Source organism: Branchiostoma lanceolatum, chromosome 1 (genome assembly GCF_035083965.1).
Source record: "Branchiostoma lanceolatum isolate klBraLanc5 chromosome 1, klBraLanc5.hap2, whole genome shotgun sequence".
NCBI classification, from domain to species: domain Eukaryota; kingdom Metazoa; phylum Chordata; class Leptocardii; order Amphioxiformes; family Branchiostomatidae; genus Branchiostoma; species Branchiostoma lanceolatum.
The window spans coordinates 41,271,373-41,286,999 of record NC_089722.1 but is presented as its reverse complement, the minus strand read 5'-3'; the positions used below and the strand labels follow the sequence as shown (position 1 = coordinate 41,286,999).

Here is a 15,627-nt window from a genome sequence, read left to right as displayed (position 1 = left end):
TGAGAACAAATTTACGTAAAATAGATGAAAGTTAAACATCCACTGTAGATCATTACATAATAAGAGTAAACCAAGCCACTGGTTAAGGTTTGTTTTTCTTTCCCACAAGGATCATTCTAATAAATTCACCTTCTTGGTTATAACGAAATGTTATAACCCCAAGCAATTGATAAGGGAACGCATGCTGAATATGAAAATGCGAAGGTAAGTCAACTGTACATAAGGAAGTAGACATGTTTATGTGAATCATCCCAACCTTACCTCAACTGAAAAAATTAGTCCGGATAAAAATATAGAGAAAGTTAATTAAGACCATTAAAATGCTTCTCCCTAAACCTCCCTATGTCAAAGGTTATAAAGGTATAATTACAGATTAGGAATCATAACAGACCAGTACATGCTAAGGTATCAATATTCAAAGATCTATGTTCAGACAATTAAGCTAACCATATGAATAAGGCAAATACAGAACTGTTTGCCACACCCTGTTACTGCTCAGCTGCAAAAGCACGAGTCCAACACAGCACTGTAGCAACAAGAGGACCAAAAATCCTTCACGGCTTTCTCTCTCAGAAAGTGCCAATCGAAGACTTTCCTGCCCAGACTGAAGGATAACTTTGGACAAACCTTAATTTTTTGTGAGGACCGCAGTCATATATTACTTTATATGCAATTTGGTCAAGGTTAATCGGAGAGCCAAGAAAAGGGAGCAACTGCGCAAATTGATTAATTCAATCACCAGGCGAGTAGCCGTCAGCACGGCGCAAGCTACAAATGACGGCGGGAGAGCCCTGAACTTTGACGGACTTATGTAAAACAAGTGCATGAGGACTTAGCCTTCGGGTATATTTAGCAAAGTATATTTTAATTTGGCCTCCTTTTAGATGAGATCAGCATATTATACAGTATTGTACTTTATTAGGTAAGAACTTTTAATTATTAGGTAGGTAGTACTTTATTACTGCAGAAGTTATCTGTTCCAAATCTACAGGGAAATCCATCAAAACACATCTACTGTAAACACATGTTTTGTAAATCAACACAATCTACAAATGTTATAGAAATACAATCATTTCATATTTGCTTCTGGTAGGAATGAAATTACTTTTCAAAGCCTAGTTTTAAGCCATGAATATTCATTCCATATTCGCTTACCGTCTTGAAATTGTATTACTCAAGATGTCCAAGATGAGTTTTTGAGGGTGAATTGGTTAAATCTCAATCCAGTTTCTGTTACTTACATGTACTGACTTTCTTGGCAGGACATCATGGGAAGAAAACTACGACATATGTTTATCTTCCTCCTCCTCATCCTGAAGGAGCCCAACATGCCAGAGGCTGACTGCAGGAGTACATGTGCATCAGCCTCATTTTGCAGATGCGCCAAGATGGGTCTCACCCGCATCCCTCAGGACCTGCCAGCATCCATCTCTGTCCTGAAGCTGTATAATAACAATATTACATCTTTAAGTAAGTCAGAGTTCACAGGGTACAGGGGTCTGAAAGAATTGTACCTAAACTCCAATCAAATAGTTAATATTCAGACTGGTACGTTCACAAATGTACCAGATATCACAGAGTTGTACCTTAATTACAATCAAATAATCAATATTCAGCCTGGTACATTTTCAAATCTACTAAAGCTAAAAAAATTGTACCTACAGTTTAACCGAATAACTAATATTCAGCCTGGTGTATTTTCAAATCTGCCGAAGCTAACAGTGTTGTGCCTACAGAACAATCAAATAACTAACATTCAGCCTGGTGTAGTTTCAAATCTAACAAATCTCAGATTGTGGGATCTAAGGTCCAACAGAATAACTGTCATTCAGCCTAGAACATTCTCAAATCTACCAAGGCTTACAGATTTGTGCCTTATATCCAACCAAATATATAGCATTCAGCCCGGTGCATTTTCAGACCTACCAATGCTCACAGAGTTAATGCTATACTTAAATCAAATATCTAGCATTCAGTCTAGTGTATTTTCCGATCTACCGAGGCTTACCAAGCTGAACCTATACTCCAGTCAAATAACAAACATTCAGTCTGGAGCATTTGAAAATCTACCAAAGCTCACAGAATTGTACCTGCAATTCAACAGCATAACTAATATTCAGCCTGGTGCATTCTCCAATCTATCGAAGCTCGAATCTTTGAAGCTGCTATCTAACCAGATAACTAAGATTGCTCCTAACACGCTGTCAAACCTACCCCAGCTCAAATGTCTGTACCTGCAAAGCAACAACATAACTGAGATTCAGGCAAGAGCATTTTCAAATTTACCACAGCTCGAATGGCTGCACCTGATGTCAAACCGGATAGCTGTCCTGCCCCCGTCCACTTATGATTTGTTTGCATCTATTCCTGTTGTTTATCTTGGCGATAACCCCTGGCAGTGTGACTGTAGGATGGCTCCTTTCAGGCTAAAGATGAATGGGTCTAGTTCGTTTGAAGACCAAATAACATGTTTCCAGCCTGCCATGTTCTCTGGGCAAAGGCTTAAAGATATCGACCCTACAGACTTGGTCTGTATAGTGGTAACAACCCCTACAATGGCACCATCAACCACGCTGCCTGCTAATCCAAGTAAAATATCAACCGTGCCTACAACTCCTACAGTGCCACCACCAACCACACTGCCTGCCAATCCAAGTAAAATATCAACCGTGCCTGTTGATGATAGCCAATTCGAAAGTTCTAACAGCTACTACAATGGCACCACTAACCATACTTCTCGCTATAACTGGTGCTTCAAACGAAATGCTATCTTTACAGCACGCCCTGTAGGCGCCACATTCACCACACTGCCTTTTGGTCCAAGTAAACCAGAAACCAGTTCCCCTAAATCTTCTTATAGTTTCCCCCAATCTGTTGTCATTGCCTCTGTCTGCGGTCCAGTAGCTGGCATTGTCCTTATTGGTATCACCATTCTGACAATCTGGTGCAAGAGGAGGACCAGGAATCCACCTTCAGGCCAAGGTCCTAAAGTTGGTTTGGGCGATAGAAATCATCGAACTAAGATGAAGCTAGCTGCTCTAAAGCCAAATCCTCTTTACGGTGATTCAGAAACCCCAAAGAACCAGTACCAAACATGTAAAGGTCCTGCAAAAAGTCTTAAAGATGCAAATGTTCCTTTGACTGAACTTTTGAGAAACACAAACACCGCTGTAACAGCTGTTGTAGTGACCAGTGATCACGATCACCAGTATGAAGATATGGACACCAAGCATGATCAGACAGGTCAGAGCCAGTCTCAGTTCATACCAAAATCACACACACATGCCTCAGCTACTGTGGTGACGACTGATAATGATCACCAGTATGAAAATTTGAACACCCAACATTATCAGAGAAGGCAAAATCAGCCTCAGGCCATACATGAATGCAAAACAAAGACCATAGCTACTGTAAATGCAAAAGCCAATGACACTGATCAGACAGGGCAGGGCCAGACCCAGGCCACCATTCAATCTTTGGATGTTATGAATCCATCACGTAATGCACTGCTAGCTGCTTTACAGCCAAATCCTATGTATTTAGATGTGAAAACACCACAAACGGAAACATCATCTACAGAAATGTCTATTGGTCATGATCAGACAGGGCAGGGCCAGACTACCAATGATCAACTGTTGGAAAAGCCTAATCCTTTGTACAAATGTAAGAATGATCAAACAGGACAGGGCCAGTCTTATACTGATCACTCGTTGGATGGTAGAACCCTAATATACAACACAGAGCCGGCTGCCTCAGAACCTAGCCCCTTGTATTAACCAAGGAGGGCTGTGCTAAGTAAATATAGAAATGATTAGACTCAGGCTACCACTGATAAATTGTTGGATGGTAGATTTCTAATATACACTACCAAGTCTACCCTTCTATGGTCTAATCCTGTGTAAAAAAAATTGAAAAATGTTTTGACAGGGCAGGGCAGGGCAAGACAAAGAACGTCATTAAATTCAACACAAGCACCAAAGATGCTGCAATAGCCAGTGGCCAACTCTGATTGGACAAAGTCAGTCTTAGGCTCCATCTGAATTGTTGGATGGTTAGATGATATGTACCTTAGAGCCGATCATTTTACTTTATAGGATTGACATATTTACCACGGTCAATATCGACCGACGGAGGTCATGATTTATGTATACCATGAAATAGAAGTTTCAAAATAGTCCAAAATACAAAAATAAACCTGTTTTAAGTGACGCATGCCAGAGAGTACTGTGCACATGCATCTATATCGAATGCACATCCATACTAAATTTCAAGTCATTTGGTTTTAACACCAGGGCACAGGAACCTCAATATAAAACATGTTTCCTTTAAAAACAGCTCAAAATTACAAAACAATCATTTTAATATCGAGTTTTCAAAAATTACTGGCGGACATACGTCCTAGACACAATCATACCAAATTTAGGTCATTTGGGAGCCTTATCGGTAAATATACATTTGTTGAATATATATAGTCATTTTCTGGTCCGAAAATGGCCATAAAACGCAATAAAATGAATTTAAAGACCTCTTAAAATGAACAACTACACAACTAGACTATCATGACCTAAAATACCATCTATGTCATTTATGTCATATACAGGCTTATTAAATCAGATTCAGAATATTCCATCATTTCATTCCTGGATGTGGTGTTATCACATCTTAATGTGATTGCATTAAAGACACTATTGCATCATTATAGATCAAATGTTCTTACTACTTACAAATTTACATACTACTTACAAATGTACATCTTACCAGAAAAAGTAAAATATTTTGAATGTAGTATGGTGTTTAAATATGATAACTTAATTGCAGAACAGTATATAATGTAAAGCAACTTCTAGGAATCTTTACTACCCTACAGGAGACAATGTTAATGTACTTTTGCAGTGCATCTTTGGTGAAATCTTTAAATGGTCAAGTTCTGCTATCATTATAGCATTCTGGGTATGTACATTATAGTTTTTTGAAATAAAAATATGATTCAAAGTTCTAGTTTAACAGTAGTAAACTGCTTATTGCATTATAAAAAGTAACGGTATGAATTATAGCATTATACATGTAGCAGTCAAGTGATTAAAGGTGTTATAGAAGCTCAGACTGAATTTCGAAGTGTGAAGACACATTCCTACGATATCAATAACTTGATGATTGACACGTTTGCAGAGTAGATGCATTAATGATGTATTTGACAAACAATGTGATTCATTCATCAAGGATCTTAGTAAACATGTATGACTAATTATCTATGCAGCATTAATTGCTCTTTTCGTTACATATATGACAAGTTTATCGCTAGAACTATTTGCAGCCATGAGCTGAATTGCGAGCTCTTTACATTCGGCCGATGTTATCGTCAAACAAGATCATGAGGTAATGAAAGCAAAGGCTAATACATGTTAAGTATTACCAGTGATGATGATTATTCTTCGTAGCTCTAGGCTTATGATATGATATTGGTGAAGGAAAGACTGACCAAATCCTTTGTTTTTATGTGAGAAGAGATAGACCTTATATTGTCACAGACTGTAAACTGTATCAAACAATCATGTAGCTTTCCTTGAATGCAAAAAGTTACTTGTGTTAGCTTCAATGATTCATTATCAAGTAAATCTTCTTACATATGCATGGTTTGGAAAGTACTTTTGAATTGATAAGTTTCCCTTGAAACAGGAAGACATTAATATACTGTCAATACATGTGATTTCGAAGAATTTTGAATTGTGAAGACAGATCATTACAATAGGTTGTTAAATGACGCCTTTGCAGACCAGATGTATGAATGATGTATATGGCACACAATTTGAGGCATTCATCCATGATCTTAGTAAACACGTATTAGTTATCATCTATTTATATTGTAGTATTAAGTGCTCTTTTCGTTACATATATGACATGTTTATTAGTAGAACTATTCGCAGCAATGAGCGATGTCGATGTTATCTTTAAGCTGGCTCATCAAGTTATGAAAGCAAAGGATAAGATGAAAAGTGTTGTTGCCGGTGATGATGTTGATTTCTCTAGGCTTATGATATGATATTGGTGAAGGCGAGATTAAGTAAAACCGTTGTGTTTACGTGAGAGCGGATAGAGCTAATATTTACACAGGCTGTAAGTTGTATAACACAATCATGTAGCTTTCCATGCATGCAAAAAGGGGTTTGTATTAGCTTTAAGGTTTCATTATCTAGTACACTTGCACATATTTAGTGTGGGAACGTGTGGTAACGGCTTGAAGTTTCCATTGAAACTTGAATACATTGATATACTGTAAAAAAACGAATCTTTGAAATAATGCAAAAACGGACAGCTTTAAAACTGGTATTTTGAAAACTAATTGAGACATTCTAAACTAAAAATATATTTGTCATTACCCTTATGCCTTGTTTCAACTCATTCCGGAAAGTTAGACCCTGCTATGATAAAAACTGCTTTACTTTTTATTTCAATTGACTCATTCTTATTGCACAACGATGCTATGAATGCGGATTGATTGTGTCAAGAAACATGCATGATAATTGTAAGTGAATTTGGTACTAACTAGACTGTACTTGGAAGCTGATCCTGTTTACGTTTTCACATGTTTAAGTCTTGTAACAGATGAAACATTTCTTTCTGTCAATAAATACAATCCACACGTGTTGACAACTGACTAGATTTCTGTAATAACGTACATATTCTATACTATACCATACTATATTACATACGGTTAACATTCAGAATCATACTTCAAACCATAGCTGGGTGAAGACAGTGTCTGGAATCTAATAAGAGATATGATTGTGTTTACCTGTTACACAAAACCCCTACTGGATCCATGGAAAAGAGCATGTTTTTCTTGATTTCTGATTTTCACATATTTATTTAAAAGGTTCAACTACATATGTTCACATTCGATACGGTAACAATGAGAGCACATTTATGGCTGGTTGATATAAGGCAATTCAGGTTACATGATGGACATTAAAATCAAGAATCTTAATTCCATAACCTAACCCCTTTGGTTCTCCCAAACAACTCATGGTCTCGCCCAGTCAGGTGATTAGGGTATGTATGCCGTAGTGTATGAAAATAACATTTTCTATAATAGGTGGTAGAAACGTCCATGTGAAACCATCCAACGTTGCATCTACTAAAACCTTCTGATAAAAAAATGTATATTTGAAGTCAATACGGGGTAAAAAAAATTCCAACGTAATCTCACCATGTTAAAGGTTTGAAAAGTATTACAGAGTCTGAAGTAAAACAGGTCCAAGAGTAAACAAGAAAGTATCAATATTCAAATATATACATTCAGACAATTAAGATATGCGTATATAAACTTTGCCACACCCTGTTACAACTCAGCTGCTGAAGCACGTATCCAACGAGCACAGCAGCAAAATAGGACAACAAATTCCTCTCGATTTTCTCAACCAGAGATTACCAACGGAAGGGATCCCCGACTGAACTGGAGGAGAAGTTTGGACGAACGTCAAAGGTAAGACTTATTTTGTAGACAGCAATGACACAATACTTCTAGGGTGAAGGTGAGCTGGACAATGCAATCTGAGCACCGAATCCTTTCAAATAAGAAAAACCATCCCTGATCTCCAGACACCAAATCAATTGGAGAGATCGAAAGAAAATAGACAACTGCGTGTCAGCTTTCAAGCCCACAGGGATACGATTGAAATGCCTCCTGCATAATAAGAAGGTTAGTGCTCCCGTGGTAAACTGAAGCCGTGGAATTTGTCTGTTACGTATCTACAAGAGACAGCATCTACTCCATTGTTATAATATAGATCATATAGAGTTAGGGGCTCTGGCACTAGAAACAAAGAAACAAAGCGCTGCAGGAAACATGCATTTTGAGCCTCTGTAACAGAATTGCTGTAATGAGTGAAAACAATGGCTGAATGGAACAGCCGACTCAAGCTCTGTTTAGCTGGAACAAATTACCACCTCTGAAACAAAGCGCGACTTCTGATTGTGTTTTGGAAATATTTGGGCACACAGTGAATTTTACGTTGGAACATTTGATAATACAAAATAAATTGTGAGTAATATTCTTAATGATAACTTGATTAGGTTTAGTTATCTTTCTTATTTACTTCAACAATTAAACTTCCTTGGTTCTCTCAAAAAGCTCATGGTATAAGCCATGATTAGGGTATGCATGCTGATGTTTATGCAAAGGGAAGGTGAGTCAACTGCACACAGGAGGTAGACATGTTTATATGAAACTTTCCAACCTGACATTCAGGACAATTGAAAACATTCTGATTTGAAAGAAAACAATTAGAAGTCATTTCAAAAATTTATGATTGATGTCATTACTATTTTTTCGTTAATCTCCACACATTAAAGGCTTGAGATGTATAAACTACAGATTTATGAGAAAAACCGGTCCTGGGGTAAACAACATGCTTAAGTATCAATATTCAAAGATCTAAGTTCAGACAATTAAGATAAACGTATACATAAGACTAAGCTAAAACTGTTTGCCACACCCTGTTACTGCTTAGCTGCTGAAGCACGTATCCAACACGCACAGCAAAAGCAAGAGGACTAAAAATCCTTCACGACTTTTTGCCCAGAGATTACCGAACGGAGACGTTTCTGACTAGACTGGGGAACAAGTTAGGACAGACTTGAAAGGTAAGACTGTTCTGTAGACAGTATTGGCACATCACTCATTCTGAGGTGTAGGTAACCTTAAGAAGACATTTAGTAGATGCAGGTGGAGGCCATTTGGCATGATGTATCTTTTTAAACATCTTTTTTGAATATACATTAGTAAATAGCGCAACATCACCTTTGTAATTTCACAAATATACAGTTACATGTTGTTACAGGGGCCATTCCCATTGCTTTTTTGGCCAGGATGTGCTCTCTAGTTACATATTGTCACCAGGGCCATTCCCGGTGGCTTTTGTGGCTAGGGTGTGCTTCCTGAGACTTTTTTGACACGGTGTTTCACCCCCCCCCCTGTATTTTCTGTGCTACGGTTCTTCCCTAGGACCTTTGTGCAGGGGTGTCTTTCCTGGGTTTCTGTGCAGGGTTGTCCTTCCCTGTGGTTTGAATTTAAGACATACAGTTGATCTGTTTTCAATACATATTTTACACATTTTACCCAATTACAAATATATTTATACACAAAACGTATTCATGGAAAAACATTAGACGCTTTACAAATATATTAAGTTGAATAACTACATCATCAAAATGTATTTTGATTATTGATACGGTAGGTTATTGCCATAACTGTGTGCGGAATTTTTCAGCACAGCATAAATAGGTTAACAATATTCATTCTAGGGCCTACTGCTTAGATGTAAATATTCTTTTTGTCGGCAGGACAACATGGGACGAAAGCTGCCACACATACTTATTTTCCTACTCATCATCTTGAAAGAGCCCAACATGCTAGAGGCTGACTGCACGGTGAACTGCAGTTTTTCACCATCCCTATACTGTATGTGCAGCGAGATGGGCCTCACCAGCATCCCTCAGAACCTGCCAGCATCCGTCTGTCACTTGGTATTTTCAGATAATCAGATTACGTCCTTAAATCAGTCAGCACTCACAAGGTATAGGAAACTGGAAGTATTGAACATATACCGCAACCCAATGACTGAAATTCAGCCTGGCGCATTTTCAAATCTAACAAAGCTTACAGTGTTGAACATATTCGAGAATCACATAACTAACATTCAGCCTGGTGTATTTTCAAATCTACCAAAACTCGAAAGGTTGGCCCTAAACCATAACAGAATAATTAGCATTCAACATCTTACATTCACAATTCTACCAAAGCTCACTCATTTGAGCCTAAATTCTAACCATATAACTGACATCCAGTCTGGGGCATTTTCAAACCTACCCCAGCTAGAGGCTCTCTACCTGTGCAGAAACAGGATAGTCGAACTTCGGCCAAGAGCATTTCTAAGCCTACATCGGCTCGAACGTTTGTGGCTGGAACAAAACCAGATAAGCAAGATTTATCCTAGCACATTCTCAAATCTACCAAACTTTAAAGAGCTGCACCTAAACTCTAACAACATAACTGAGATTCCGGCAAGAACATTCTCAAATTTACCACAACTCGAGAGGCTGCATCTGGAGTCAAACCAGATATCTTTCCTTGCCCTGCCAGCGTACAGCATATTGGCATCTATTCCTTTCGTACAGATTAACAAAAATCCTTGGCAGTGTGACTGTAGGATGTTTCCCGTGTGGCTAAAGATGAATGGATCTCGTTCATTTGAAAACCATATAGTATGCTCCCAGCCTGCCATGTTCTCTGGACAAAAGCTTACAGATATCAACCCTAAAGACCTAAACTGTACACTGACAACAACGTCTACAGTGACAACAGTAACCTCACTTCCTGCCAATCTAAGGAAAATATCTAATGTGCCTGTTGATGGCCAATTCGAGAGTAAGAACAGCTCTTACAATTGCGCCACTGACCACATTTCAGGCTATCACTGGTATTTCAAAACAAATGTTGGCTCAACAGCACGCCCTTCAGGCACCAAATTCACAACACTGAGTTTCGATCAAAAGAAACAAGAAAACTACAGTTCCCATGGATCTGCTCCCAGTTTCCCCCTACCTGTTCTCATTGGCTCTGTCTGTGGCCCAATAGCTGGTGTTGTCCTGATTGGTGCCATCATTCTCACAATCTGGTGCAAGAGGAGGACCAGGAATTCTCCGTTAGGCCAAGATCCCAAAACTGTTTTCGATGACAGAATTCTAGCTACCTTACAGTCAAATCTTCTCTATAATGACACGGAGAAACCACAGAGCCGTCACCAAACATCTGAAAGTGCATGTTCAGCCACAGGTTTTGAAGACAAAAATGCCGATTTGACAGAAAGTTTGAGCAACAGAAACAATACGGCTACTGTAGTGACTAGTGATCTTGATCACCAGTTTGGCGATCCGGACACCCAACATAATCAGACAGGGCAGGGTCAGTCCCAGGCCATCACTGAATCCAACACACACGCCACAGTAGCTATGGTAACTAATGGCAATGATAATACAGGGCAGGGCAAGACTCAGACTACCCTTGAAGAATCGTTGGGTGGTAGACATCGTATTCACTCCAACGAGACGGCTGCTTTAGACGCAGGTCTGATGCAAATTACTAAAAATCAAGGCCCGGCACTTCCAACAGCCAACAAAAACAAAACCATTAAGCATGAGCTTCCTACACTCCCCAATCCCGTTAAGGTGCTCATGCCTTCTAAGAAGCCAGATGCTGTTGATGAAGAGCAACACATCTACGAAAACCATGATCTTAAATAGCATGGGCCATGGCATCTAAACTGGCTGACCAATCTATATTAATCTACCTTATAATGGCTATTTTCTAATTTAGATTTTTAATGCTTTTATCAGATCTTACAATTCCAAGTAAAAACTGTATTGTATAAAAATCAAAAGTACATACTAGTAAAAGTAAAATATATCATATAGCTGAGAGTTTATTTGTAAGTTGTAGGGGCTAATTGCAGCCTAAAACAATGCATCTGAAACAATATATTTGAAACTATATAAAATGGATACAGACAGTGCAAGTTAACAACGGTGACAAGGGAGGAAACAAGTGACTATTCTACAACTGCTACGGAAGACTATGTAAGCTTTTTTATAATTTTTGTTGCACAACACTTGTATAAAATACAACGTATAGCAACTTCTGTAATACTAACAACAACTCTAGAAAATATAACTAAATGTGTTCCACAGGAGACTATGATATTGTACAATGTATTGTTGGTGAATTATTTAAATGGCAAGTTTTGCTTTATTATAGCATTTAAAGTATTTGCATTATGCCATACTTTTTAGGGCAAAATTCTGCTATTTTAATAGTAACGGATCTGTGTATTACAGCAGTTATACCTGATCCCTAAATGTAACCAACATGATTGACATGTTTGCAGGTCAGATTATAAATGCACTGACATTCAGTTTGATGCATGCATCATATAAACTATCACATGTGCCAATTTATGCCATATGTATGTAGTTCTTTCAGCAATGGTCGTTACACATGACTGGTTTATCGGTAGAACGTTTGCAGCCATGAGCTGATGCGAACTCATTACGTTTCATCGTCATCATCTTCAAACTAGTGTTCACTAATAGATGGAAACAAAGCCTAATAGTTGTAAATATTGCTGAAGCCCTAGCTTCTTTATAAGATGATATTGGTGAGAGAAACATTGAGGAAATACCTGTGTTTGGATATGAAAGGAAGTGGAACCAATATTCAGACTGAGAGAAGTAGGTGTATCATTCCTGTTGCTTTCTAAAAAAATGTCCAAAACGACTTCTATTAGCTTTGATGTTTCATATTGAGTACACATGCTTGTGCAGCTGTGTAGCCCTAGGGCTAAGGATACAGAAATGGGCACCGTTCTGTAAACTACATAGTGCGTGAAGGACTGGTAACTCAACTTCAAAAATTAAAGAGATCAAAATACATACATGTATATTGTACTGTAAATATATGTTGCTTCACACAAACATTAGAAGGAACTTGTAATAGTAACCTTCTCCCTGTTGCCTAACCCCGCTACCAAAAGAGAGCATTGGGTGCCAAACGGTTATACCAGACAGTGTGCTAAAGGTTAAGACATAAGGTCACGACATTTTATGTCACAAGACATCACCTGTACTGCATCCGTTTGATATTTAACAAATTGAATGTATTCTGCTGCTTCAAGGGATGTGTTTTGTACCCATTTAATCATTAATAGATTATGATCCTTTTTAGAGACATAATGGTGAGAACACAATAAAACAAGAACTTCAAAAGCACAAAATTCTGCCTACTGCCTACTTTTTGTCCATTGTTAAGCAGCACATTGTCGAAATAAGGGAACAAAGTATAAAAATCGACTTGAGTTCTTTAAGTCACAATGTAAAAGCGACAGACACTCAGTTTTTTATATCTCTGATGTTAAGCTCGCCATGACATTTTTCTTGGCCGCCTCCAGCCTCAACTTTTCGTCGTATTCCTGCCCCGCTCTCTTCGCATTCTCCGCTAAATTCTACTCCAGCTGCTGCTGCGCAGTACGCTGCCACTCACGACGCTCCGTGATCTTTATTTATTTATGTATTCATTGGTTCAACATTTGCATGCCAGGGGCGAACCCATGTGTGTGTCGGTTTTGAACCACTCACACCGGGAAGGACCCCAACTCTTTTCGATAGGTGTGTCTCTCCTCAAACATGGGGCCTCCATTTAATGTCCTATCAGAAAGACGTGATCTGATACAAGGTTGCAGAGATTCATCCCTTAAAGGTCCTTTTTGCAAACCTAGATTTCTAGGATAAGTGCATCGGAAAAGAGCATGTTTTCTTGATTTCTAATTTTCGCATATTTGTTTAAAAGCTTCAACTACACACTCGATACGGTAACAATGAGAACACATTTACGGATCGTTAATATAAGGCAATTCAGGTTACATGATGGACATTAAAATCCAGAATCTTAATTCCATAATCTAACCTCCTTGGTTCTTCCAAACAACTCATGGTCTCGCCCAGTCAGGTGATTAGGGTATGCATGCCGAAGTGTATGCAATTTGCATTTTCTGCGAAGGTGAGTGAGTCCACTGTATAATAGATGGTAGAAACGTTCATTTGAAACTGTTTAAGCTTACATCTACTAAGACATCATGATTTAGAATACAAATTACTTAAGGTCAATAAGGGATAAAAAGTAATTCAAAGGTAATATCCACATATAAAAGGTTTGGAAAGTATTGCAGATTGGGAAGTAAAACAGGTACTAAGTAAACAACATGCTTAAGTATTAATATTCAAAGATATGCTTCAGACAATTAAGATAAACGTATGAATAAGAATAATCTAAAACTGTTTGCCACACCCTGTTACTGCTCAGCTGCCGAAGATCATATCGTACAAGCACAGCAGCAACAAAAACAGGACAACGAATCCTTCACGATTCCTTCGACAAGAGATTGCTAACCGAGGACGTTTCTGACTAGACTGCACACCAAAGGTAGGTCACATTATTCAGTCTGAGGTAAAAGCGACCTGGACAATGCACTTTGGGCCTGTGTCTGTGACACTTAATTCAAGGAAACCAAGCAGTGCAGGTACAGAAAAAAGCATTTTGATCCTTGTGTACTGTGTTGCTGGAATGAGTGAACATTGTGTATAGAACAGCCAACTTGTTACACATCTGTTACACATTGCCCCCTCTGTAAAACAGCATGGTTGCTTCTTTAGACTTTTCGGATCTTGGGGACAGATGCGCACAATTGATATGGAAAAGAAGAGAATTGATATGGAAAAAATTATTTTGTACTTGAGAGAGAAAGAAAATATATATTCGGTCAATTAGATTAGATATCCAGGCACTGAGAAGATTTTAGTTAAGCTTCTTTCTCCATCCCCAAAAATTGAATAAAATGAACCTCATTGTTTCTGCAAAAGAAGTAAGGTGATTAGGGGTTGCATGCTGACGTGTGTGCAAATGGATTTTCTCAGGTGAGTTAGCTGCACATTGGGAAGTGACATGTTCCTGTAAAACCGCCCCACCTTTACATCCACTAAAGATGATTTAGTCTAAACGAAAGTAAGCTAAAAATTGATAAGGGATCACTAATTCCCCGCTAATCTACCTATATCAAAGGCTTGAAAGGTATGATTAAATGTATTTATACTGAAGGAGAACGGGCCCTGGAGTAAACAACATGCTTTATCATCAATATTGAAAAATCTAGGTTCAGACAATTAAGTTAAGCATATAGCCTGAAACTGTTTGCCACACCCTGTTACTACTGAAGCACGTATCCAACAAGCACAGCAGCAACAAGAGGACCAAGAAAACTCGAAGCCCTTGCTCTGAAAGTGCCAACCAAAAATGTTCAAGACTAGACGTAAGTCTAAAGTCTGCACAGTGCCATTTGTGAGGTAAAGTGAACTGGACAAGGTACAGATACAAAAAGGGGGACTAAAAGATTAAAAACAATTACTGTGATTTTGGGTCTTGAAACAAAGAGATTAAATCACCACCAGCATACATGTATGCAGGCTCACGCAGGTAAGATTGGAGCTGTGCTGGTATTTCCTATGTCTAACTGGGCCTAAACTACACCAGGGTTCAGGTCCCTGGCACGTAAGGAAAAAACAAACAAGCAGTACATGTAAAATTTGGCGCAAGTTATATTGAGTGATTTTGAGCTGTCTGCAATAGTGTAAACAATCATGTAGAAAAAGCTTTTCGAGCTTTAAAACAATATTGTTGGAATGAATTATGTACCAGTTATGGTCTCACCCCTATCATGTGATTAAGGTATGCATGCCGACGTTTATGCAAATGTCATTTTCTGGGAAGGTTACAGTACATTTAGGTGTGCACATCGTATATGTGAAACTGCCCAATCAAAAACATCCCGATACCTTGAAAACATTCTGATTTTCAAGTTGACAAGTCGTTCATTTTTTTCCTTAATCTCCAATCTTCCCATATCAAAGGATCGAGGGGTATGAATGACAGATTTTTGAGAAAGCTGGAGTAAACAACGTGTTTACGTATCAATATTCAAAGCTCTATATTCAGACAATTAAGGTACATCATATAAATAATAG

General features: G+C 38.3%; 1 protein-coding gene across 1 annotated transcript; it reads left to right on the top strand.

Moving 5' to 3' along the window:
- Nucleotides 1-1,388: 1,388 nt before the first annotated feature.
- LOC136443564 (leucine-rich repeat-containing protein 70-like) lies at nucleotides 1,389-11,301 on the top strand. Its single transcript, XM_066440850.1, has 4 exons — nucleotides 1,389-1,764; nucleotides 2,623-2,697; nucleotides 10,025-10,170; nucleotides 11,227-11,301. The coding sequence occupies exons 1-4, from the start codon at nucleotides 1,389-1,391 to the stop codon at nucleotides 11,299-11,301; spliced, it is 672 nt and encodes a 223-aa protein (XP_066296947.1).
- The last annotated feature ends 4,326 nt before the right edge of the window (nucleotides 11,302-15,627 follow it).

Coding starts and splice junctions, on each gene's coding strand:
- LOC136443564 (XM_066440850.1), top strand. CDS start 1,389: ATGGGTCTCACCCGCATCCCTCAGGACCTGCCAGCATCCATCTCTGTC. Junction 2,698..10,024: donor TGATGATAGCCAATTCGAAA/GTTCTAACAGCT, acceptor CAAACTTTAAAG/AGCTGCACCTAAACTCTAAC. Junction 10,171..11,226: donor TATTGGCATCTATTCCTTTC/GTACAGATTAAC, acceptor AATCCCGTTAAG/GTGCTCATGCCTTCTAAGAA.